At 44.4% G+C, this 25798-nt stretch overlaps 1 protein-coding gene across 3 annotated transcripts in view; it reads left to right on the forward strand.

Moving 5' to 3' along the window:
- The window catches only part of TP63 (tumor protein p63), a 110113-nt gene that overhangs the window by 14284 nt on the left and 70031 nt on the right, over positions 1-25798 (forward strand). For all 3 annotated transcript variants that reach the window (XM_027848742.1, XM_027848743.1, XM_027848745.1), the window contains exon 2: positions 13635-13889. In XM_027848742.1, the coding sequence (XP_027704543.1) occupies positions 13635-13889 (255 nt within the window). The remainder of the gene's footprint in view (positions 1-13634; positions 13890-25798) is intronic.

Genomic DNA, 25798 nt, shown 5'->3' on the forward strand with positions numbered 1-25798 from the left:
TCTCTTTCTTTCTCTCTCTCTTTCTTTCTCTCTCTCTTTCTTTCTCTCTCTCTTTCTTTCTCTCTCTCTTTCTCTCTCTCTCTCTCTTTCTCTCTCTCTCTCTTTCTCTCTCTCTCTTTCTCTCTCTCTTTCTTTCTCTCTTTCTTTCTTTCTTTCTTTCTCTTTTTTTTTTGATTTGGAACTTCTATAAATCCCAGAAGGGTACACTCTCAAAGTCCTTCTTTCTCAGGCCACAGAAACAAAGGTACCTAAGCCTTGTCAAATCAAGTCAACCTACTACACTGCTATATCCCTGATAGGATTCGGTGGAATGGAAGTGGAAGGCCCTTCTCCTCAGGTGCACAGGTAGTGCCTTGGCAGGGAACGGATTAGTTGGAAGAGCTCTGCGGAGTGACCTTGGATCACCCCGGTGCTGATGGGCCTGCACAGGAATGAGGTGGATAAACTGAGTTCAGGGTTGGGCCTGTGGTCTTCAAAAGTGCTCGGGAGACTGAGAGTACCTGGGAAGCCTTTGGGATCAGTGTCAACCAGAGTTGCAAAGAAGGTTTCCTGAGGGCTTTGTGTGTGTCTGTCCGTCTCTTTCTCTCTCCTTCTCTGTCATTGCCCACTTGTGAAAGACCATGTACTTTCAATAGAGGGGTGGCCTTGGAGTTTATAGAGTTGGGTTGAATCCCCTATCAGACATTTCACGAGCTTTCTGATCCCAGACAGGTCACTCAGTATTTCGGAGCTTCAATTCCATCCACTAAATGAGGTTATTGATACTCAGAATGATCCACCTTCGGGAATCTTGTCAGAGGAGTCCAGGAAGGGCTGTTTGTGGCCATCTCGGTGAATCCTGTATTTTACGGATGAGGAAACTGAGACTCCCCAAGTAGAAGTAACTTCCCCAAGGTCAGATGACCCCTTAGTAGCAAAAGAGGGATCAGAAACCAGTTCAGTGGTGCCCCCTTGCAGTTATAACATGTCCCATTCCCCAGGTAGAGGAATCCTATCAATCTTCTCTCGACGTTAGGCATCTAAAAACAAAACAAAATCCAGAATTAAATTAGAAAAGACTTGCCTTTAAATAATCCTTCCAGTGGAAAACACATTTTAGACATCTCTTTAAAAAAAAAAAAGAGAGAGAGATGCAGCTAAGGAAACAAGTCGCTCCAAAAGCAAGTATTTAGTACAATTCAATTTAAATAAGCATTTAATGAGCACCTATGACATGCCAAGCATTGCACCTGGTGCTGAGCAAGAGCCATCCTCCTTTGACTAGCTGTCCCAAAAATGTCCTGAAAGTCTTAGTGCGGTTAGTCCGCAGAAGCTTAAATCTGCACTAAGACTTTCAGGACGCATACGGTCAGAGTCCAGTATGGGTTGCTCAGGTTTGCAAATCTTGCCCAGCCTGGGATTTCACCAGGGGACTCCAAGCCATTTCCCTGGTCCTGCCCTACGTAAACTGTCTTCCTAAGTACTTCACTTAGCTCTGTTCTTCCCCTCAGATTATAGATGTGGATGGTTTGCTCTGGGTAAAGAAACTGGCTGCTTTATAAACAGTTTCATTTTATAGAATTATTAGTATTTCTGTATTATTATAGCATTATTTCTGAGAAATTTTTAAATTTCTTTCTGACCAAAGGAAACATTAAGTTTGTGCTTGCAATTACAGAACTGAGAGGTGACTGGGATGGGGTGGGGGATGGGGGATGGGAGGGGAACCATTGGCCCAGAACAACGGCCCTGAAGAGACAAATCTAGTTCTGGAGGCTGCCTGGTCTTCTGCTGAACTGGAGCCATCCATTTAGGCTTGTGGCTAAAAGTGACAGTTTCAGGAAAGCGCCATCCTGTCTAATGACACCACAGAGTAAATCATCAAAAATTAGCTAATTGTCAGTTATGACAGGCAGCTCAGCAATTGTGGAAGAAGTGAGCAGAAGCAAATTCGAGCTTGAAGCTGAACTCCCAGTCAGAGTGTGGTTGGGAAAGAAAAATTCTACCAAAGGAAGGTTTTTGGTCTAACTTTCAAGACTCAGTTTTCCAGTTGGGATATAGGCATAAGCACCTAGTTTTCTGGACAAAGTTATGAGAATTTATGGGAGAGGGAAGCCAGGAATCCTCATCCTCTAAAAGAGATGAATCTATTTACTGGCACATTAAAAAAAAAATCCTCTAAGCAAGACCTCTGTGATTAGTGCTTAGTATTCACTTCTCAGCTGATTTGGCAGAAGGTCAAGTACATTAGAGAGAAAGAGCCTTCGTTGTCCATCTCCCACGAAACTGTGTCTTAGGACATAACTGTTTCCTGGTGTGAGCTGCCTTCTTCTTTTTTTTTTTTTTTTGTTATTGTCATTAAGAAGATCTCCCGATAGAAAATGAATCATTCCACAACCACAAAGACTTGTGTATTTTTGCTGTCCTAGACAGGGTTAGGCACAAAATCTAGTGTATTAGATAAAAGCATGACTTTGGCAGCTGGATGTGTGTATGTGTTTGCTTTAAGGAAGTTAAAGCTCATTAATAAACCTCCCAGCTAGGTGTGAGCTACAAGGGATTACTCACTTTTGGAGAATGACAGGACTGGCTGATCTTCTATCTGTTCCCATAGACTTCAGCTGCTGAGATCACAATTCCCACAGAACATAAGCAACCAACAAATAGTCTGAGGCTAAACGCCGCGGTGCTGCATTTGAGAGAATGTGGACCAGGGAAAACCCACTGTTGTGTCAATATCCTTCATTTCTGAAATGAATATTTCTTAACAGGAGTTGGGTTGTGGAACTAGAAATGCCAATAGACAGAACGCTGGCTTTGGAAACAGAGAATGTGGCTTCAAATGCCTTCTCCGCCACTTAGAGCCTGTGTGACCTTGAGCAAGTCACAACCATTTTCACAACTGTAAAATCAGGTGGCACTAGATGAACACGAAAGTCAATCTCATCTTTAAATCTGGGAACTTGTGATGTTAAAATTTGTAAACTCTTGGAGAATCAACATCCATCTGAATATCATTGCTGAATTTTTGTCATCTAATCCAATGATGTCAAATTCAAACGAAAATGGGATCATTAAATCCTCAATAAGCATATTAATTTAGAAAGCCAGATAGTAACACTGTGTGTATTCTATTGTATTTTTATCTATTTTGTTAAATATTTTCCAATTATATTTTATTCTGGTTCTGGCTACATGGGAGTATTGTGGGCTACAATGCTGCCCAGCAGGGCATATGTTGACACCTCTGATATAGTCCAAGCAAGTCCAAGATCGTTATCCAAGCAAAAATTTATTCTCACTTTGCTTCAGTTAAAGGTCTCCAATGACAGAGAACTAGGGCTACTACTTAAGAAAATATTACAGATCCTGTAACTACAGCTCAGAAACAATTCAAAATGTCCATCTTGTCTCTGAGTGTAGATTTTCATTGTGTGGTTTTTGCCCCACCCAGTTGGATCTCCCCGTGTGGCTTAAAATTCACTTTTATGAAGAGGTGAATTCCTTTCTTGGTTCATGCATCTGTAGGCAATATTTCTTCCCTATATTAATCCTTCTCACTACTGATTTTAGAAATCATCACCAATTTTTCAGTTGTCATTGTTTTCTGAATTTATTCTATGTTCAAGCCCCCAAGAGCTCTAGGATGCTAATGAAATGATTACTTCTATGATGAGCTCATTGCAATGGCCATGCTATATTAGGACTGGTCACCTGAATGGGCGTATTATGGTTCCTGAACCTTGCTACCACGGTACCCAGTTTGTATGTTTAATTGTGGCATCTACTCCCTTTCTGGAAAGATGGCTAGCTGACCCTGTGGTCATGACCAAGTATTAACTCTCTTCTCTCAAGGCCATCTTCTTTCTGTCTATCTGAATTCCATTTTCTACAAATGGAGTACAAGTAGCCTCATTGCTTATTTATTTTTTAGTCCTGAGCCAGGTGTCACGTCCTACATGAGACTATTCCAGATAGCTACCCCCCCACCCCAGTTACAAGCAGATCTTCCTTCTTGAAATGACTTTGTGGTTTTTTTTTTTTTTTTGTATATATACCTTGAACCGCCCTATGTATATGTTACATCTCCATGGCAGGCATGTAATGAATGTGTCTCAATATGAATCAAATGGTGGTCAAAGATGAGTCCCCGAACCCCATTGAGAAGTCTCGGGATTCATGACATTTTCTTTTGGCAGAGTTTTGTAATGATGACCTCTCACCGAAATCACCTTCCTAGAATCATAGAATGTGGTTTGAGAGGGAGCATTTTTTTTTCCTTTCCCTTCCTTTTTTTTCCCCTTTCCCCTTCCCTTTCCCTTCCTTCTTTCTCTATTTCTCTCTCTTCCTCCCTCCCTCCCTTCTCTCTTTTATTGCTTCCTTCCTTTAAAAAAAAATAAATAAAACCCTGCAATTGATTTCAGTTATGTTTGGGATCTGGTTTTAACTTCACTACATCTCCCACTTCCTGGCTTTTCAAATACTTTGTCTCATATTTGTTGACACTGTTGTCCACCTGGTAATTGGAGCTCACTGCATGCCAACCAGCTTTATATTTATTTGTCTCGTCTGAAGTCTGATGACATTGAGGCTTTTAGTCAGTTATGGAACCTGATACCACAGAGGCTCTCAAACACTTTGTGTCAAAGTGCGGCCGTCTGAGTAGCCTTTCAGCCTCCAGCCTCCTTGGGCTCATGGACACTTCGACACCATAACTGTTTAATGGTGGGCTTTATGTGTGGCATTGAGATAAAGTTCGTTGTTTTTCCCCACATACGTATTTATAGTTTACTTACAAGATCAAAAATTAACCCATTAATTGAAAGACAAGGGTCAATGCTTCAAAAGAAGAAAGTGACGCCAAAGACAGAGGCTAATTTGAGGGATCATGTACCTTAGAGAGAAAACATGACTGCTTCATAATCCTGTTAGAGGAGGCCCTTTGCCTTTGCTTTAGAATATGCCAATACATTTTCTAGACCTGGAAAGAGCTCTTTAAAGTCGTGTGTGTGTGTGTGTGTGTGTGTGTGTGTTTTGTGTGTGCAGGCCCACTGTTCAGGTATAAAACAAACCACCGTTCCTTAATGCAAAGCAGGTGGTGTAACACCAAAAAATGACAAGTATTTTCCCCTCGGGCAACACTTGTTGAGGACTCAGTATCCTGTGGGGGTGGGGAGGGGGCTGGGAGGTGGAAAAGTGCCGGAGCTCCCCAGAACGAGAACCTTGTCAAGTCAGGCCACAAGGCATAGAGTGGGAGGGGTCCTGCTCTTGGGAGGAGAGGCTAGCAGCGTGAGCCACTGTCAGCTGAGACAAGAGCAGAGGGGCCTTGGACGTCCCCGACGTGGGGCAGCCTGAGCGAAGGAAGTCACCGTCTCCAGCTAGGGGACAAATCATGGTCCTCGTTTGATGGTGTTTTCTCTATCACAGCAATAGTCTGCAGAACGTTAAAGACAAAAGAATCATCACTGGATCGCTGCTTGTTTCAGGACCGTCTGTAGCCATCTAAACAGTATCCAAAAGATGAGAATGAGATTACTAAAAATAATATATTACAACCTAGTTTTAATAATATATCCAAATTAATTCCATTGATAGTTCTTGTGTTCAAAATTAATGGCAATAACTATTGATTTGTTATGAAGAATAGAGAGTGAGCTTGCATGCTAATGCTTTTATTCACCTATGAAAAAGCAGTCATTGTACCCACCTGTGCAAGACTATAGAACAAATAATGTGCAAAATCTAGCATTTATAGACTGTTTCAAGGGTTGCCAAGCACTTGACAAATATCTTATTTCATCCTCACAATAACCCTGAGAAATAGATGCTGTGATCATCCTCATTCTACAGATGAGGACCTGAAGCAAATAGAGGTTAAGTGACTTATCCAGGGTCACACAGACAGTAAGTATCTCAAGTCAAATTCTAACTCGGGTCTTCCTGATTCTAGGTCCAGTGTTCTACCCATTGCACAACCTTAGCAGTCTTAAATATAAACGAATAATGGTAGTCCCAAAGCTGTCACTATGTAAACCATATTGAAAAAAAAAATGTGATGAATGAGATAATAATGCAGCCATATCCAGAGTGCTTTAGGAGAAAGCATGTTCCATGCATGATCTTAGTTGATGCTCACCGAAGCCCTGTGAAGTGGGTCCTGATGGACTGGTTTAAATAGCTTGCTCAATGAGAATTGGCCTAGAGTTCTAGAGACAAAAGGACTTTAGGCTGTGCAATCCAACCTCCCGATTTAAAAAATATAAGGAAACTGAGACTCAGGGAGAAGTGACCTACCAATTAGTTGTACAGCTCACCAAAAATGAAACTAAAACCCAGGTCTTTGGACTTAGTGCCCCGAAGGCCCTCACCTAGCCCCAGGGACAGGAGGCATCTAGCCTCAGCAGCGCCTCTCCCCCGAACCTAGATGTGGCTTAGAGTCTTTCCTCTAGAGAAAGTTTTTTTTGGGGAAGTGACAACTTCCTGAGACCAGGAGCAGGCCTGATTGTTAAAGCACATTTTAAAAGATTAAGCTTAAGCCTTTCTCTCTCCCCACCCCATTTTAACCCTGCTTATCCTTCGGTGAAGGGCTAGGTCAGGCCTTCTAACAAAAAACAAACAAACCCCTAGACTTGGTTATCAGCCCACAGGCAATTCGGGGCTGGGATAATGGCAAGGGAAACTTCAAACGGTCCATTATCTTTCTGTGAGACAGGAGAAAGGAGGGGCCCCGCTTCTCCGTCTGCTCCTGAAGGAGCACCTACTAAGCGCAGTGAAGGCACCGCAGGCAGGAATGTGCGCTGCACACATGTTCGATTTCCTCCCCAGCCAGGGAAAGCCGGCCTAAGGAAAACCTGAGGAAAGCATCCAAACCAAAAGAGCAAAAACTGTGTGTGGAGTCCTCAGGACTGCATCCGACCTGTAATCCGGGGCTCCTGAAAGGCCAGAGTAAAGGCAACTCTTCAGGAAAACCCAACCCTTCTTTGAATGGCTCTTATAGAGAGAGGGTTTTTTGATGCCAACAAACTATTTTAAGCCACGAGCTCATGCTGACCTTGAGGGAATATTGTTTGCTTGGTGGAGCCTTGGTAGAGCCCAGCAGAAAAATGAGGGTCTGAGCCCATCTGCCTCTGATGGACCCAGTGGCCTGGAGCAGGGCTCCTCATTCTCCTGGCTTGTGGTTTCCTTCATTCAAATTATAGGAATTGAAGGGTCAGAGATTCTTACCTTCGAGACAGACAAACAGATACATAATGGATAGATACACAGATGGATAAATACATAGATACATACAGATCTAGGTGTATGGATACGTGGATGGATAGGTGGATAAACGGATAACAATGTCAGTAGAAATGGTTTCCTTAGAAACTGCCTGTCTTGTAATTTATGCAGTTAAAAACATGATGGTGAGAAGGGATCCTAGGGCTTTATCAGACTGACTACCCACAGGTCCAGGAAACACACATAAAAGCAAGCAGCCTTTGGATGTAATGGTCTCTCGGGCCCTTCCTCCTTCTTACTCTCAGATTCTCTCTGACTGTCATCTGCTAGGTTTTATTTGTTGATCAATCAATTGATCAACTAACATTTACTAAGCATTGACTGTGTGCCTAACACTGCTAGACACCGGGGATCTAAATAATGATTATGTAGATCACAATGAACAACATTAATAATATGTCTTGGTGATCGTTGACATCGATGTAGTATTTGGGGTTTACGAAGGGCTTGCCTTGAAGCCCTTTCCTATCTGTGAGGCACAGGCACAGGTGACATGACTCGCTTAGGGTGACGTGGCTATGGAAAGCAAGGGGCTCTCCTTTAGGGCTGGGAAGGGTCTGTGGGAGCACGGTCACCCAGGTTCAGAGCTGGAGTCCTCCCCTCAAGGCAGGCCACCCAGCCGAATTCATACCTGAACCAAACTGTCCTCTTCAACACACTGGGCAAGTGGCTGCCCAGCCTTGCCTGAGGACGCACGCACTCACGCCCTCCCTCCTGAGAGAGCTCTAATCGATAGGAAGTACTCCATTTCCTAAAGCTTAAATTTGCCTCTTTTTACAAACTTCACCAATTATTCTTACTACTGTTTTCCTGGGCCAAGAAGATGTCACTTACCTCTTCCATCAAGCAGTCTTTCAAATATTTGAAATAATTATCATTCTTTCCATGTCCCCCAAGTCAGTGAGTTTCATGTTTAAAAGGTAGGCTTATAATCGTATTCTTTAAGGCTTATGGTTTAATGACAATAATATAGGCAAAAAAAATTACAGTTTGAGACATGGAAAAGATATGAAAAGCTTTCTAGTTTGTCCTATAAACAAAAGAAATCGCCATTCTAACTTACCTGACAAATTTGAAATCTACTAAGTCACTTGGCCCTTTAAAGCACCAAAAATGGAGCTGGGGAAACATGAACCCCCATCACTTTCAACTAAAAAAAAAAAAAAATAGTGCTCAGCCCTCACAGGGGGACAGAAAACAGAAATGCATGTTGCTATTTGCCCACTTTCCATACAGCTAAGGAACTGATTTTTGTTATGCCCAGGCTTTTTCCAGTAATAATGACAAGGAAGTGGAAATTGCCTTCAGACTCCCCAGACCATTGCTTACAGCTATGATTTTGGGGTTCCCCCTCTCCTATCATAGTGTGATTTTGAGTCACTGCTGGTTATTGCTTGGGATAAATACAGCAGGTCAAGTTCACATGACTGAGGATAGTATGCATTTTCTTATCTTCCCTGGGTTTCAGATCTGACTTCCCCACCTCCATGTGTGACTTTGGACAAATCTCTTGAGATCTCTGGGTCTCCATTTCCTCTGGATTCTATGGTCTTAAAGGACCCTTCCAGCTCTAAATCCCATGATCCTAATGAGGTCTCAATTCAGGCCATTTACTCTCCCTTCTTGTCCTTTTTTTGGCTGATTTTTGTTTTTGGACTGAAATTACAGAGTATCAAAATGCTATTGTGAATTCAGAAGAAAGAAACCAATGGCAGTTCTGTGCTGGCAAAGTTCATGGTTATATTAAGTTAGAAGAATCATTGCGGTCTTTTGGGCTTCTCACAAGAAAAGTTTGTCCTCCCTCGTCCAGAAGACAGATGTTCACAACAATTTATTCAATAACTGCACACTAGGTTTTAACCTGCATTTGACAAAGCAATCATTACAAGCAGCCTGCAGGAGCGATGGGAGACCCAGGAAGTAGAATCTTAGATTTGAATTTAGAGGTCTTTTAGCCCAAATCCCCCATTCCACAGAGAAGGACTCTAGGATTCAGAGAGGATGTGACCTGCTCCAGTCAAAAGAGCTTGGAGGCAAGCCCGGGTCTTTTTACTCCAAAATCCTGAATCTCTTCACACATACAAGATCATAGATTTGAAGATAGAAAGGACGTTTGAAGACACCTAGTCCAACCCTCTTATTCTACAGATGCAGTAACTGAGCCCCAGAGAGTAGAAAGGACGTGGCCAAGGTCTCTCAGGTAGTAAGCGTAGATTTGAGGCAGGATTTGAAGCTGGGTTATCTGATTCCAGAGCCAATCATTAGATAAGAAAGATGTTGTAGAGATAAAATTTTTAACCCTGAGATAATAAAATCCTAGGTTTAGTTGCAGGTAGGAGGGCCCTCAGAAGTCATAGATGTTGAACTATAGGGGAAACTAGAGGTCACATACACATCCTTCACTTTAAAGAAGTCAGGACTTTCTCTGAGTCACCCAAGAATGGGAGCAGGGGAGCCAGTCTTTGAACTCAGGTTCCCAGAAAGAGCTGAGTGAGAGGCTGGTTCAGAAGCATATGAGAAAGTCACCTGTGACATACCTCCCCTGGAAAGTGAGGGGTGGGTGAGAAGGGTGCTGCCTTCAGACTCACAGGCCACTTCTACTCAAAGAAGTCTTTCTCTTCCTCCCTGAAATGAGACTGGAGAGCCTGGCCAGTTGTGGAGGGCCCTCCCTGTCCTTTGAGCAGGATGGCAAGCTCTCACGAGGAGGAGGAGGAGGAAGAGGAGGGTGTGCTGTGCGCTTGGGCTCTGGGGTGCCCTCTCACCCACCACCAGCTCTCTCTGGAGTGGCAGTGAGGGGAGGTCCAGGCAGGCGTGGCCAGCCCCGGGCCTTTGGAAGGTAGCGCTTCTAGTCCCCTTGGCCAGCTCCTTCTGGCCTTTGTCCTTTTATCTGACTCCGTCAGCACAGCCTATCTCCCTTTAAATCAAAGACATGGGCAGAGAAGGAAGCCTTGCCTTTTACACACATAGTTTGCGGCCATTCACTTCTAAAATATTATTTCCTGCAGCTGCTGGATGGCTGGCCCCCTCCCCCCCCCACACCGCCCAAGAGCCCTCCAGGCTGAATTTTCATGCAGTCCTTTTGAAGTCTCTGGTGTAAAAGAATCTGCTTCCATTTGGTCTGCTTTGGCTTTCCATGTTGGTCTTGTTTGAGAATCCCGATTTCCTCCAACGCTCTTCTCACAGCAGCACCTCCCACTGGAACAGCCCAGCCACCACCCACCCTGCCCTGCCACCCTCGGCTCTAGTTGCTGTGTGTTTATTCCACTGCCTTTGTTTCCCTCTCGCTCCCCAAAGGCAGGGATCGTCACTGCTGGTTGCCTTTGTATTTCTCCCCAGTGCCTAAAAGAATGCCCGGCACACAGTAGGTGTACACATACAGGGTAGTTGAATGAATCTGAGAGTGACGTCAGTTGTGCTCTTTGCTCTGAGAGGTCGTCTAATTTGACTTCATTTTCCCCTATTTTTTCTAAACTCCCATTTTGAAGGAGGAAATTCAAGAAGTTAAAGATTCCATTCCTTCTCCCTCGCCCTTCGTTCAATCTATATGCATCGTCATGCCAAATATTAAGAAAAAAAGTCATAGTGCTGCAGTGTATTCAGCAGCTCCCCGTAGAAACCCTCAAAAGAGTGTCTGGCACGCAGTCAGCCCTGAGTAGGCAGCTAAGTAGCAGTGAACTGAGGGCTAGACTTGGTACGAGGAAGAGCCGAGTCTAAACACTGCCTCAGACACTGACTAGCTGTGTTACCCTGGGCGAGTTACTTCTCTGTGCCTCAGTTTCCTCGTCTGCAAAATAAAGAGAATAACAGTAGCTCTCCCCTCCCATGGCTGTTGTGGAGATCACTTTGCAAAAGCTTGATGTGTTGCATAAATGCGAAGTATTGTTGTTCTCATTACCTGTTTGTTGATGGATTTTTATGGCAATGATAGTGCTACCCACATTGGTGGGATGACTGGGTGGTGCCAAGCCTCGCTCTGGAGAGTCAAGAATATCTGAATTAAAATGTCACCTCTCGAGAACAGTCGATGCACGGTCTGTCTTATTACCCCCACCTGTAAGGGACAGTTCCTACCTTTTCCTAACTGCCCTCCCCCCCCAGTACTAGGGGCTCACCTTGGGTCTTGGGGAATTCCTTTTGAAGAATAGAGGTCTAATGAATGAAGGCCATTTTCCTCTCGAGGGGTGTTTGTTTGACTGGAAGGTGGGGAGAGGGAAGGGGTGGGCGGACGTCGGTTCCTCAAATAGTCTTCTTTATTTCTCCATTACAGTCTCCTGGGGAGGAGAGGGGAGGGAGACTTAAAGACTTTCCTTTTCCCCTTGTTCCCCCTGGGCCCTCACTCCAGCCTGGGTAGGTGAGGAGGGCATGTCTTCAGGCATCTAGAAGAAGGTTTTGACTAAGGGGGGAGGGGGAGCCCCTTTGTCTTTCTGGCCAGGGCTCATTGGTTCCCTAATTGCTCTACTGTAGTGAGTGGAGCACGTGCCTGGGGAGGGGGGAGCTATCTTCTGCCCTGAGTCAGTGGGGAGGGGCTGGCCTATGACCCTCACGTTGAGCCCAAACCACATCCTCCTCCAACTGCTGCTCCTCGGGGGCCCAGACCTGGGGCCGGGATACCCAGGCAGAGTTCTGGCTCAGGAAGGGGAAGGAGGAGGCAGGGGTAGGGGCCGGTAGGTATGGGCCTCCCTGTCTCACCTGGCTTGTGCAGGGGGTGGGGGAAAATCAGAGCTGTAGGAGGGAGGAGAGCAGAGGAGGCTAGGGGAACAGCTGCTCTTGTCAGTATGGGGATAAGTGTAAAGAGATTAATAGTTATTTAAAGAGCAAATGGGGACATGGCATTCAGCACTGGAATGTGAGGGTATAAATGGAATGGAATGGGCATGGCGCTGTTAACATTTAGACAGATGGCCTTAGGACTGAATGGAATGAAAAGATTCCCCCCCCCCAACACACACATACACACACACACACACACACACACACTCTCTCTCCCTCTCTCTCTCTCTCTCTCTCTCTCTTCAGGGAGACTTAAAGTTGAATAAAATCCCTTTTACAATCTCCTTCAAGAGAGGGCTACGAGTGCCATATTTGGAGTCAAAGACTTGGGTTTGAATCCTGCCTCTGCCACGTTCTCACTCCATCACTTAACCTTTCTGGGTCTCATTTCCTTATTTGTCAAGAGGGATGAGTTGGCCTCTAAGCCAACTAGCTTTCTCCAGCTTGAGGCCACACATGGGGGAAGAGAAATCTGTAGTCAGCAGAGGGCTGAGGACCGAAGTCCTGGTTCCAATCCTTACTGGCTCCAGGATCCTGAGAAAGTCACCTAACTTGTTGGAGCCTCAGTTTCCCCATTTGTGTAATGGGGATGATAATAGTTGCACCATCCAATTCATAGAGTTATTATGCAGGAAAGGGGCTTCTGTGACTTTCTAAAAGCTCACATTTCTAGACTTCTATCCCTCTCTTTAAAAGCTCATATGTTTCTAGGGCTAGGCTTTGAGGTCTGCCAAGTGCCTTCCATTGTCGAGTTCAACTGCTTCTCACTCAAACCCTCTGAGGTCTGTGCTGTTAGTACTCCCATTTTACAGATGAGGCCATTGAGGCTCAGAAGTTCTGGCTCCTGCCTGGGAGTGTCAGAGACAGGTCTCTCCTCACCCCAAATCCAATGCTCCTTCCCTTACCTAGAGATACTTGTGAGGGCCAGCTGGGGATGGGGGGAAGAAGGCACAGTCCCTAGGTAGGGAGGTGGGTGAAGGAGATGGAGCAGCTGCTAAGCACAGCAACTGGCACCCAACAGGTGCTTAATAAATGTGGATTGATTGTGTGTTAGAGTGAGTAAGAGTCATAGACACAGGGTGAGAAAGACCCGGGGTCAAATCCTTCCTCTGATTGTTGCTAGTTACATGAACGTGGGCTTTGGTCACTGAATACTGGGAACCTTTTTTCCTTCCAGATCAAGTAGGGAAGATGCTTTGTAACCCCTAATCTCTACATAAACAAAGGGGAAGCAGCCCAGCCCGGTGCCGATGGAGCAGTCCCGAAAACCTAGAATGAAAACTCCCCGCTAAGGCTTTGTGGCCCTGGGCCAGTCTCTTCACTTCTCCCTATCTGGCCAGTGGGGATGATGGTGCCTGGACTGCTTTCCTCACAGGGTTTTGGTAAAGCTAAGGAAGCAAATCAACAAGTGGTCTGTGCAAAACGTTCTCTAGGCTTGAGAGCTACCCAAATGTCAGTTCATGATGATCACACATCCCTTCAGCCTCTCTGGCTGACATCATCCGTGCCTCTGATGACTGACTTTCTCTAGGCGGGCAGCGCCAAGGGCCCGGCTCTTCTCCGCAGGTGGCTAATGGGCAGCCCTCTCTTCTCTTTCCTGGCAGCCGCAGTACACAAACCTGGGGCTCCTGAACAGTATGGACCAGCAGATCCCAAATGGCTCCTCATCCACCAGCCCCTACAACACGGATCATGCCCAGAACAGCGTCACAGCGCCCTCGCCCTACGCGCAACCGAGCTCCACCTTCGATGCCCTGTCACCCTCTCCTGCCATCCCCTCCAACACAGACTACCCAGGACCCCACAGCTTCGACGTCTCATTTCAACAGTCCAGCACTGCCAAGTCAGCTACATGGACCGTAAGTCAGGGGTTTACCCCTTCTGGCCTTGCCTGCACTCTTACCAACTATCAGCGGCTATAAGGTTCTGGTGAGGACTGAGAGGCCTCAAAAGGGGCCTTGTGGTGAAAATCAGAGATCTGTCCCATGCCCTTGTCACTCAGAGAGTTGTTTGTCTTTCTTTGCCCAATAGATTTTGTTCTAGCAGAGGGAATTTTGATCCAGAATCCAGCAAGTACTTATTGCTGAGAGAGGACAGAATTGATCTCACTTTTGTGTTTCTTTCCCCAAATCCCAACCCTTAGAACTCTGCCTGGCGTATGGTATAGTCCTCTCTTAAATATTCCTTAATTGATAATCTATCAGTTAAAGTATTAGCTGCCTATTCTGTGTCAAGCCCTGCTGTGTGTGTATATATATATATATATATATATATATATATATATGTATGTATGTATATAAAAGACATGTGTGAATAGTGATGCTGATTTGTGGATCAAGAATGCCTATTCCTGAGGTACTTTCCAATGTAACTGCTGGGTTGGGTAGGTTACCCAAGCTTTCTCAGCATTTTACAGATGAGTAAATAGAGGCTCAGAGACTTGCCTATGGTTATACACAGCCGGTAAGTGGGGGAGCCAATGCTTGAAGCCAAACCTCTCTGACAATTAAGGCCATCTCTTTGTTCTGCACCACCTGTATCCCTATACTCGCACATAGAGGGGAAGGACTTGTGATTTCAATAATGTAGAGCACTCCCTCTGCCGTGAAGATTTCAGATCATCTTTGTCTTAGCAGATAGAGAATTCAATGAGTCCTAGACATTAGATCTGAAAGAGACTTTGAGACCTTACTTTACAAATGAAGAAACTGAGGCCCAGAAAGGTAAAATATTGTACAGATTCACAAGGTAGTCAGTGACAGAACTGAAATTTGAACGCATGCTCTCAGTGACCATATCACCCTTTTAAATTCACCCTTTGTTTGAACTACCAATGGTCCAATGTTCACAAAATTGGATCGTTTTGTCAGCATTTTTCCCCCGATTACTTGAAAGAATCTTCCCAATAGGCAGAGATTCTTTGGCTGTTTACCAGAAGGTTAGCCATCTGTCAATGACTTCTGCCCTATATGGCGTCAGTCTTTGTTCTGTGTGTTTGTAAAGCTCTCTGGCATAGAGGGGAACTCCCAGCTTCACTTAAGGAAGCACAAATACAGGAAAGAATGAACAGCAGTACCTACCCTTCGGAGACCGGATCAGGCCAATGTCCTGGAGTCTTTCTTTCTGTCCTATGCTTTTCCTACAAAACACACACATACAAAGCACCATGATGCATGTGGGTAAATTAGCCTCCCAGGAAACTCTGAAGACCCGAGTTCAAATGCAGCCCTGGACACTAGCTGAGTAACCCTGGTTAAGTCACTTAACTGTTGTCTGCCTTATGGAACTGTAAGTCAGGGATAAGAAGAGCACCTACCTCCCATATTCGTGAGGATCAAATGGGAAAATACTTGTAAAGTGCTTATCACAGTGCCTGACGCATATTAGGTGCTTGAAAAAATGCTTATGCCCTCTCTCTAATTATTATAATAATAGTAATAATCATTAGCATTTTTGTGGTTTGCTAAATGCTTTGACTATGTTATATCATTTGATGCTTACAACAAACCTGCAAGTTGGTGTTATAATTATCTGAGAGAAGCTAAATGCCTTGTTCAAGATCATGCAGCAAGTGAGCATCTGAACCAGGATTTGAACCCAGGACTTTCAGACCCCAAGTCCAACACTACTTTCTCTACCACCTAGATACATCAACAAGGGGCAGCTGTATTACGCCTTAGGTATCTGCACCTTCCCTGGTGGGTGTGAGTGGTGAGTGACCCAAATGAACCAGAGTCATGATTTCACCTATACTCAGGACAGGATAATAGAGTGTAGATGGTATGGCCTGGGGGCCAGGGGCCAGGACTTTTCATCCACTGACCGCTTAATTGGTGGATGAAAAGCCCTCGTTATATGGTACTTTCCAGGGTATAAAGCCCTTTGCTCATGGCAGATTTGTGAGGCAAGGAATGGATTAATTCATCGAGCTGCTGCTGGAATTTCCCCCATAACCAGGGAATGGGATTCAATAGCATCATCATAGACAGGCTGGTTTAGATTCCTTCAGGCCCTTCTTTAAAATCTGCGAAAGAAAACCTTTGTTCGGTCTGATTTCATGTCTCGTCAGCATCCCTCTGCACCAAACCGGCCTGTTGGAAATGTCTGCGCTTCTCGGGTTGAGGGATGTGCAGTTCAAAGAGGCTTCTCTCCCGTCGTGGTTTAAATAATTATTTTGATTTAGTTTCAAGCTCAACAGAGATGTGGCATTTCATCCAAGCTGCTGCCATGAGAATTAAATAATTGTTTAAAAGTAATTATAGTTCTGCAAAGTACTTCATTTGGCTGCACAGTTCAGTTTGGAGACTAGTTCTAGATTCCAGTCTCTTCAGAACCACAAAACTTACCAAGTCCTTTATTAAAAAAAAAAAAAAAGACCTGATCCTTTTTCTCCCCTCTTCCCCTTCTCTCACTCTTCTCTCTCCTCTTCCCTTCTCACTCGTCTTTCTCTCCCCTCCCCTTCTCTTTCTCCTCTTCTCTCCTTTTTCTTCTTTTCTTCCCACATTTCTCTTTTCCCTCCTCTTCCTTCCTCATCTTTTCTCTCATCTTTTTCCTCTCTTCTCCTTTTCCTTGCTTCCTTTCCCCTGCTCTCCTTCTTCTCTTCTCTTCCCCTTTATCTCTTCTCTTTTCTCCTCCTCATCTTCCCTCCTTCCTTCTCTCTAGTCCGCCTCCATTGAACTTCAGAGGGAGAAGTGCAGGAACTTATATTTCAAAGATAAAGGTCTTGGCCCTAGATCCCTAAGGGACTGATGATGTCTATTATCCAAATTAAGGATATTAATCAATTAAGAAATTAAGGAAAGAGATTTTTTTAATGCTCTTCAGAGTGGAGAGAAGACTTTATAGAGCTCCCCCTCCCCAGCCTAGGTGCAGAGAAAGCCCAGCAGGGCACACACCCAATGGCTTTTCCCATCAAACGCATCTCAGATTGGAAAAGTTCCCAGAATCCTAGAATCTGAAGGAGAAGAGACCCGCAAGGGACATCTAGTTCAAATTGTGCCTGAAGACGATCCCTCCTGTGATGTGCTTGGTCCTCTACTCTCTGATGAATGAGCCATCGTGAAAGGAGCTCACTACCACCCAGGGCTTGGCATACAGCCTGGCACATGTTAAGCAGGCGCTTAAATGCTGATTTCTGGTGCTGCTCAGTTGGCTCTGTAGGTGTTTAATACATGCTGATTCCTGGTGCTGCTCAGTTGGCCCTGCAGGTGCTTAATAAATGCTGATTCCGGCTGTTGTTCAGTTGCCCCTGCACGGCTCTAATTGTTAAGAAGTTTCATTTTGCTTAATAATCCAGAGATTTCAGCTCTCTTTGCAGCCTCTCCACATTGCCCCTATACCTTGAACTCAGGTTATTCTCTTGACCAATGAGGGAGTTTGGGGTTCCAAGGGTAACCCTTGGGACACATTTAACAGCAAAAGAAATAAATCTGACCTCAGCTCATTTGCTGAAGGGGTCACTGAGCCAAGGTCAGTGGAGGGGATAATCCATTGTAAGCATGAACACAATTGTTCCCCCCAACACCAGTTCTGTGCCTCCCCCACTAAGAGTCTTGAGAACATTCTTGGCTGATTTTTCCTTTCCATGCTAGCTTCACTTTGGGATCTGTGGCCACTGACCACAGCAAGTGGGAAGGTCTGGGAAGCTTCAGCCAGGGAAGCAGACCTTTCTAATGGGAGCTCCGTGGCTCCCCTGGTGGGTACGATACATGCTTCTTTGTCTCCTCTGGCCCTGGCAGTCAGGAGCTGAGCCTGGCTCTTTTCTCCTCAGGTTACCTGTGATGTAAGGCAGAGGCGGGGGGGATCTGACAGAGACTCTGAAATCTGATACCAATACTCCCCTTTCAGGAAATCTTATGGGGAAAGGGGATCATCAGGCCCAGCTCTATCTCAAAGACATGGAAGTAGAATTTTCTATGAGAAAACCTTTTAGCAGCCTCCTTTCTGAAAGCATTCTGTGGAATGCTATTTACATAGGATCTCAATATATTTATCCAACCTTTCATCTAGCAAATCAGGGCACCTGAGTCCCACCTGGAGTCTTCCTCCAGGTGATGGAGGTTAGACCAAAGCTTTTGTTTGCAGGAATCTACAATTCATTTCAATACCTCGAGTCAATAGGGACCCTAGTCCCTACCTATGGTTCTTTGCCCGTAGAGCCAAGGTATGCTCCCTCCCGTTGTCCTAATACTTCCCCAAGTCTCAGTTCCTAGCTGATTGGTCCTCTATTGTGCTCTCATTGATGCTGATAAAGTACACTCCCAGACAGCAGAGGCCCTTTGTGTCTTTTGTTGTATCCCTGGCACCCAGCACTAAAACGGTACTTCATGCTTCAACTGGTTAATGTTTTGAGAAATCTCAAATTTAAAACTCATGGTTAAATTGAACTATAGCATCCTAAATCACAGTAACTTCTCCAAGGTTATATTTATGTCTGTCCTTAGACATGTTCATGATATCTCTCTTCCCCACTGGCATGTAAACTCCTTGAGGTCAGGAGCTGATTTACTTCTGAACCAGAATTCTCAGTACTTACCAAAGCCCATGGCACATAGATTCCAAATCTCTTCCCATTAAACCATATAGTCTCATTTACTCATTGACAAAATGAGGAGGACAGACTTATGCCTAGAAACGATGGTCCTGCTGTATGGTAAAGTTGGGGTGTCAATTTGTACTAGAGAGAAAGTAGTATTTCCACACTGGGAGCTCTACTGATGACATCAGAGGGTTAGACAAACCAAGCATAAACCTTTGAGTGAGATTCCAGCTGGCAGCCTGATGGGAGATCCATCATCAGGATGAAAGGAAGGATCATTCACACTTCAGAACTTTCCCAGAAAACAGAGAGGAGTCTAAAAAGCACACCTAGGAGAATCATTACTAGTTTGTCAATTAGGGAATTAGTCTGTCCTCTTTTATTAATCTTAGAGATTTATCTTTCACGGTATTAACTGAAGCTGGCGTTTAAATAAAGCATAGCTACCTACAAATGGATTTTCTTGTTCATTTTCTTACACTAAATTACTTCCTTACCTTTTAATAGTTATAAAATATAATTTCATTAAAAAAAAAACCCTTAAACCTACAACTTTAGTTCCTTCCCAAGAAGGGGGATGGTGGTAGAGGGATGAGAAAAGGATCTTAGTCATTAGACATTTTATAGAATGCTCTCACACTCTTAAATTGGCCCAAAACAGCAATCAGAAAAGAGCAAACAGACTTAGAGAATTTCAAATATATTTTCTCAGTTCCCTGGCTGATAGTTCATTTTTAATTGGCACATGTTTTTGGATTGGAAGGGGGGGAAACTCATAAGGAAACTGAGGTATAAATGTCACAAATGTTTTAATTCTTTTTAATGATCCAAAGGAAATAGAATATATCATTAAACCTAGCAGAGATCACTTGAAATTAAAGTGAACTGGTAACCACCACTGAATGTTATTTATCAGGGCTTGTGGGATAAATGCTTAGAGTGAATTCCCATCTGTGAGGCTCATATCAGCTTCCAGCTGAGCTTGAAAGAAAGGTCCGGTCAGATCCTTACACTTGGGATTGTTTTCCATGGCTGGTTCCAGTGGAAAAGGGAAGGTCAGCCTTTCTCAGGACCGAGAGTTAGCCATCGGTGACCAGGAGTTTAATTAGCTATGGCAAAGCAACACCCACCCACACCATCCTCCGTGATGGCAGCAACAATGAGAAAAGGTATTAGAAAGATAACAAATATGCTCATTTGGTTCATTTTGACTGAAATGAGAGCAGAGAAGAAAGAAGCCTGCAAAGTAAAGAGCTTGGAGATCCTCAGAGATTGGGGCGAGATTTCTATGGTGGTTAGAGTTCAGGAGAGGCAGCTAGGGAGAGCCAAAGATCCTGGGCTAAGTGTTCTCTGAAGAGTGTAGTACCAAACATGCAAATTTGGATTAGAATTACAACATTTTCATCCATTTCTTTTTCCAGTTTTCACAAGAATGGTGGGCATAAATGAGGGTAGTTTCTTTGAATTCAACCCTCCTGTTTAATAACTCTTTTTCTTTTAATTTGGAGTTTGAGGGTATGGGTTGGACAGATAAGCCCTGGGGGCCTCTTCTAAAACTGAAATTCTGTGAATTCTAAGCCTTAGAACAGCCCTGTGAGGTAGAGACATGCCATGATTCAGTACCCCAACTTTACAGACGTAGAAACTGAGGTTCAGTGACGTTAAATTACCACAAAGTGTCACCTTTGAAGTCGGGGCCCTCTGTATGCTATACTTTGATACATCCTACAGGTCCTCAGACCTGAGTTCAAATCCCAAATTTCTATTTATAGAATGGGAGATCCTTGGGGGAAGGAATTCTTTCTTCCTTTGTCTTTATCCCCTTTGCCTTGCACAGGGCTTGCACGTGGTAGGTACTTAATGAATGGTTCTGGATTATGTGACCTTGAGCAAGTCATTCCTCCCCTCTGGGTGTCAGTTTCCACACCTGTAAAATGAATGGATTGGAGGCTGTCCTTAAAGGCCCCCTTCTGCTCTCATCCTATAATCCGTGGTTAGCCTCAGAACTAGCGCCCTCTCTCTAAGTCGGGTGAGAAGCACAATTAATTAAAAGGTTGATTTCAAAGGGCTTCTGTAGTTTGGGTTCTGTTTGTTTGTTTTCTTGGGGTGGTTTCCATGTGGTGTTAATTATAAAGAAGGATGATTGTTACTCCCTGTGAGTCCTCCTCTCTGTTGGAGAGAGACATCTGACAGTCTCCTGCAGAGTGTGTCTAGTTAATTAGAACAAAGGCTCAAGGAGGACTCCTGGGTCCTGGGGCAAGTCACTGTCTTTGCCAATCTGTTAAATGGGTGTGATAATACCTCCCTCACAGGCTGCCATAAGGCTTAATTAAGGCTTGGGAGGGCAGCAAGCCGGAGAGGGCATCTACCAGAGAAGGGAGAGCAAAGATCTATTATCATCTCAGAGTTACTTACTTCTCTTCTTCCCTGTCTAAAAATTATGTTACAGTCAGGGTAGAAACCTTTCACATGCTGTGTGGATGAAAGAAATGCCTTGCCAGATCTGCCCTCACCTCAAAGCCAAGCCAGGTGTGGACATTGACCTTCTTCTAATCAAATACTTTCAATTAGGTCTTTTCAAACCTTGTCGGATTTTTTTTTTTTGTACTACCTAAGAGGTTGTAATGGCAGAAAAAATATCAAAGTTAATTATAATCGGTGTCAGGTCATGATAAAGAAAGAAAGAAACTCTCACTTTCATTTCCTGAGTGTCTTAATATTTACAAAGCACTTTCCTCACCACAACCCTGTAAGGCAAGTATCCCTATTGTATACATGAAGAGACTGAGTCTTAGAAAGGTCAGGTGACTTTTCCACAGTCACACAGCTTTGGGACTGGTTGAACTGCAGGGTCCAAGCAACAGATCATAAAGGCTTGATGTCAGCTTGCAGGAAGTCTACAGCAGAGTGCTTCAAGGATGTGTGCTTGGTTCCTGCTATTTAGTCAAAGACATAGGTTGTGTCTTCATCAAATATTCAATGAACCCAAAGCTGGAAAGCAAAGTTGAGGAGCAGCCTGGTGCTGTGTGAGAAACCCAATGTGGAATTACTTTTCAGACCAGCTGAGTGATGATGAATAAGATAATTAACTTCTCAGAATCTCAGTTTTTCCATTTACAAAATGGAGGCAATATCTCAACTCACAAGCATTTTGTGTTATTGTTCAGAGTGTCAGAGCTGATTGAAACCCATGTTTCCTAGCTGAGTCTAATACCTCATCCTACCACAGTTGTCCAGTGCTCTGATCTCTCTCAACGAGTCAGGGCAAAGTGACTGGGACAATAGTGAGCTGGGAGGTCAGCAGACCTGATTGTGGATCCCATCTCAGACACTTGCTAGCTGTGTGACCCTGCCCTAGTCACTTAGCATTCCCTGTCAACTGGGGCAATAATGGCTGAGACTCTCCTCCTCCCGGCGTTGTGAGCATTAAATGAGATAATGTGCATCAAATGTTGGCTAACCAATGCTTTAAAATGCTATGTTAAGATCAGTGTGATAATTATTAGCGTTATTATTTAAAGAAAAAGTTGAGATTGAGTGACTTGTGTTTGAACACTTAAACTAAGGTATAAAATGAAAGTGAGGAAAAGGAGAGACTTCCATAGGTAACCATAGCCTTAGGGTAATGGTCAAAGACTATATTTCCAGGAACTCTCATCTAGATCAGAGTGACATCTTGGAAAGGAAGGGAGGGAGAGAAAAGGGGAAAAAAATCCTCAATTTAGATTTGGTTTAATTTAAACAAACAAATAAACAAACTTCCCTTTCGTGTTTAGGAAGAAGGACACCAGTAACTGAAGAATCCAGGCTGTCCCCACGTTTTTGTTTCTTTTTTTCTTTTAATCTCTGTGGTCCTGGAGGATAAAGAGTAACTTTATCATCTTAAAACAATCAAATTTCCCAAAGAACTAGGGGGTAACTTGGAGGGTTGAGTTCTTGCTCCTGATCAAGAACTTGGCTTTGAAAAGGGGGAAAAGAGGAGTATAATCACCTAGTCTATTTTCTCTAGATACAATTTCCCTACTCTAGACAGAACCCTCCCAAATCGCTACATTAAGGAAGCTTTTCAAATGTTTCCGTCACGCCATCTAACCTTTCAAAGACCACCAAAGTCTTTTGGTAGTAGGAGGTACCAGGGAGCTTGACATTAGGTCCTCATGGGGTTTTGGTGAAGAAAACACTTTGCTGTCCCAATTTCAGTCTCCATTCTTCTTTCCTCTGCTGGTCTCCATTTCCTCCTCTTTCCTCAGCTGAGCCAACTTCAGGGACAAATTCTAATGGGAAGGTCCCACCCAAGGGATGCCTGAGTAGAAAGAAAGCTCTTATTCTTTCGTATCGGTCGATGGGGAGCCTGGAGGAAGAGGGAAGGGGAGCTTGAGTCTATCAGCTTTAGGGCTGGAGAAGTCACTCCTCCCTCCTCCTCCTTCCTAGTGTCAGAAGCTTGAGACCCTGCCACTGAAACCCTTGAATGAGACATTCAGGGAATCCAGAAGGGAAGTATGGCCTTAAGTACTTTTATAAATTGGAACTGAGTGGAGAGGTGAGATGCTGAAAAATATTCTTCTTGTTTTACACAGCCCAGGGCTTCCATTTTTCTGCTAGATGATTGGAAGAATAATTTTGTTAACTGAAAGGAGGAAGGCAATAATAAACTATGGTGATAAATAACATTTATGTAGTAATTTAAGGCTTGGGCAGTGCTTTACATAAATAATATCATTTGATTCTCCCAAAAAACTTATGAGGCAGAGACTGTTATGATCCAAATTTCACAAATGGGGAAACTGGGTCTGAGAGGTTAAGTGATTTGTCCAGGGTTGTACAGCTAATAAACCTTCCAGGTAGGATTTGAGCTCAGGTCTTCCTGACTCCCAAATGTGGCAGTCTAACCACTACATATAGGGATCATTTAACAAAATCATTACTTTCCCTCTTCCCAATCCCCCACATGAGTTTTTTTTTCTTTGTATTTTTAAATTTCATCTCTTGAGGATCACTGAGTTCCTTCAAACTTTAGGTCACATGCCCCCACCTATGAAAGCCGCTAGTCAACATTCTCTGCTCTTCTTCCCCAAACTTTCATTGATGCCCTTACCTATACTTAGAGTGCAAAGTGCAATGGATTTGGAACCAGAGAAAGGGCCTGGGTTGACTGCTTCCTCCAAAGTGCAATGCCACCAGGCCCTAAAGCAATTGCTTCACACCTACTGTGTCTTTGTTTGTAAAATAAGGGGGTGAACTAAACAGCCTCAGGTTGGCAATCTGTGTTTGTGTGAATTGGTGCAATGGAGTGCTTAGTCACAAAGTTTTCAAGATACCTTCAGAAATCCCCTTTCCGATGAAACATCTGACTGTTTCTGAATATGGCCTAATCCTCAGTCTTCTAAAAAGAAGGCAACATTCAGCTGCCCAAAGTTCCTTTGAGGTTGTGGTTCTGAGAGGCTCCTGTTCTATGTCTTAAAATGAGCCCAGGAAACAAACAGTATGGGATGTTCAAGATGCGGGAGTCTTCTAGTCTATGCCCCTCATTTGACAGGTGAGGAAATTGAGGCACAGATGGGGAAGGGACTTGCCCAGGGTCAGACAGACAGTCAGTAACAAAGCACCAATTCCCACCCACATCCTCTGACTACAGATGCAGGGTGCTTTTCATTAGACCTTGAACCTAGGGAGAAGACCATTGAAAAGATGAATCAATAGGTCTGTGTCTTGGGCCCTCCCTTCCTCTGGTTACTCCACCAGCGCTGACTGTTGGGGAGGGTTACTTCTTGGCATAAAGGCCTGTGCCAAGCCGCCTCCTCAGGCATGTGGCTGTGAATGCCCTAGGAAGGGGGAAGGATTCCTCCCAAGAGTAATAAGCAGGCTGACCTAGAATCCCTCATTCTGGGATGAGGCGATCATGCACACCTGCTCAGGGTCCCATAGCTTCATAGAATTAGGAATAGAACCAGGAGCTTTCTATGTGGCCCGCTCCCCGCCCCCACCCCCAGCGCTATCACACCTCAGGAGAGCTTTGGTGAGCAGCAAACGCCCTGGGAGGCCCCGGCATAGAACCGTCCCCTGCGCACTGCCCACCTGAGGTATGTATCAGCAGAGATGTTCTATCGCACCAGGGACATAGACCAAGAAGGCTGACAGACTTGATTTTTAAATGACATTTTTAGAGTTTGTTTTGAAGTTAGCTGCCTGATGCACGGGCGTGGGTCATAGTATTGCCATTGTCCCTGGTACACGGACCTGTTTAGACATTAGGACCAGAAATCCCAGGGCTAGAAGATAGTGGCAGAGAAGGGTGGCCCAGTGTTCTAGAAATGGGCTTTTTAAACTCCAGGGACTTTTGTCACTCCTCAGTTGTAATGAATTTTGAGATGAGTAAATAGTAACAATAATTATGTGTGTAACAGTAGTAACACTTACAGGGGGCTTTTAAGGTTTCCAAAGTATTTTGCCTTTATTACCAAGTGCTGTGGGTATTTGAGGCAAATAAAACTAGAAATATGGGGTGAGCAGCCCACTGTCAAAGAACATGCTGACTCAGGCCTGAATATGCCAGGTCAAAGGGAGAAACTGAGACCCTCAGAAGCAGACAGGTGGTAAGGAGGGGATTCTCCGGAGACCCGCAAGACGTGAAGATCTAGGGTCAGCAATAAAAGCCACCTTTCTTTCTGCAGAAAATAGGAGCAGGCCTCCAGCATGAGGAGCACACCTTTGGTCATGAGGTGTGGCTTAACATCCTCAGTTTCCTCTCAATATCATTTGTCCCTGAACTTTCAACTGTAGCAACAGTCTCCAGTCACCTGCAGGGTCACATTAGCCTGGCAGTTTTGGGGTGTTGTGGTCAGTGCTTTTGATATGGACCTTTTAGGATCCAGAAATGCTTGCTTCTCAGATTAAAAGGGACCTCTGAGGCCATGGATACAAATGCAAATTCTATTGGAATAAAGTGAAAATAACAAAAGACAGTTACCCAGCCCTTGGTTTAAGAGTTCAGTGACCTGGAGCTCACTCTCCCACGGAGGCAGGCCCTCACACTCCAGGTCAGCTCTGGTCATCTGGACTTTCCTTCGGCCATCAGACCTAATCCGTCTCTTGGCTCTTTGTTGTGTCCTTTGGGGTTCAGAAGTCTAACCCCCCGGCCACCCGACAGACTTTCAGACACTTAGGGATCATTCGCTCGTTTACCCTGAATCTTTTCTACTCCAAGCTAAATATTCCCTTTCCTTCAGCCCT

The sequence above is a fragment of the Vombatus ursinus genome, unplaced genomic scaffold (assembly GCF_900497805.2).
Source record: "Vombatus ursinus unplaced genomic scaffold, bare-nosed wombat genome assembly UNPS02006874.1, whole genome shotgun sequence".
In the NCBI taxonomy this organism is placed as follows: Eukaryota; Metazoa; Chordata; class Mammalia; order Diprotodontia; family Vombatidae; genus Vombatus; species Vombatus ursinus.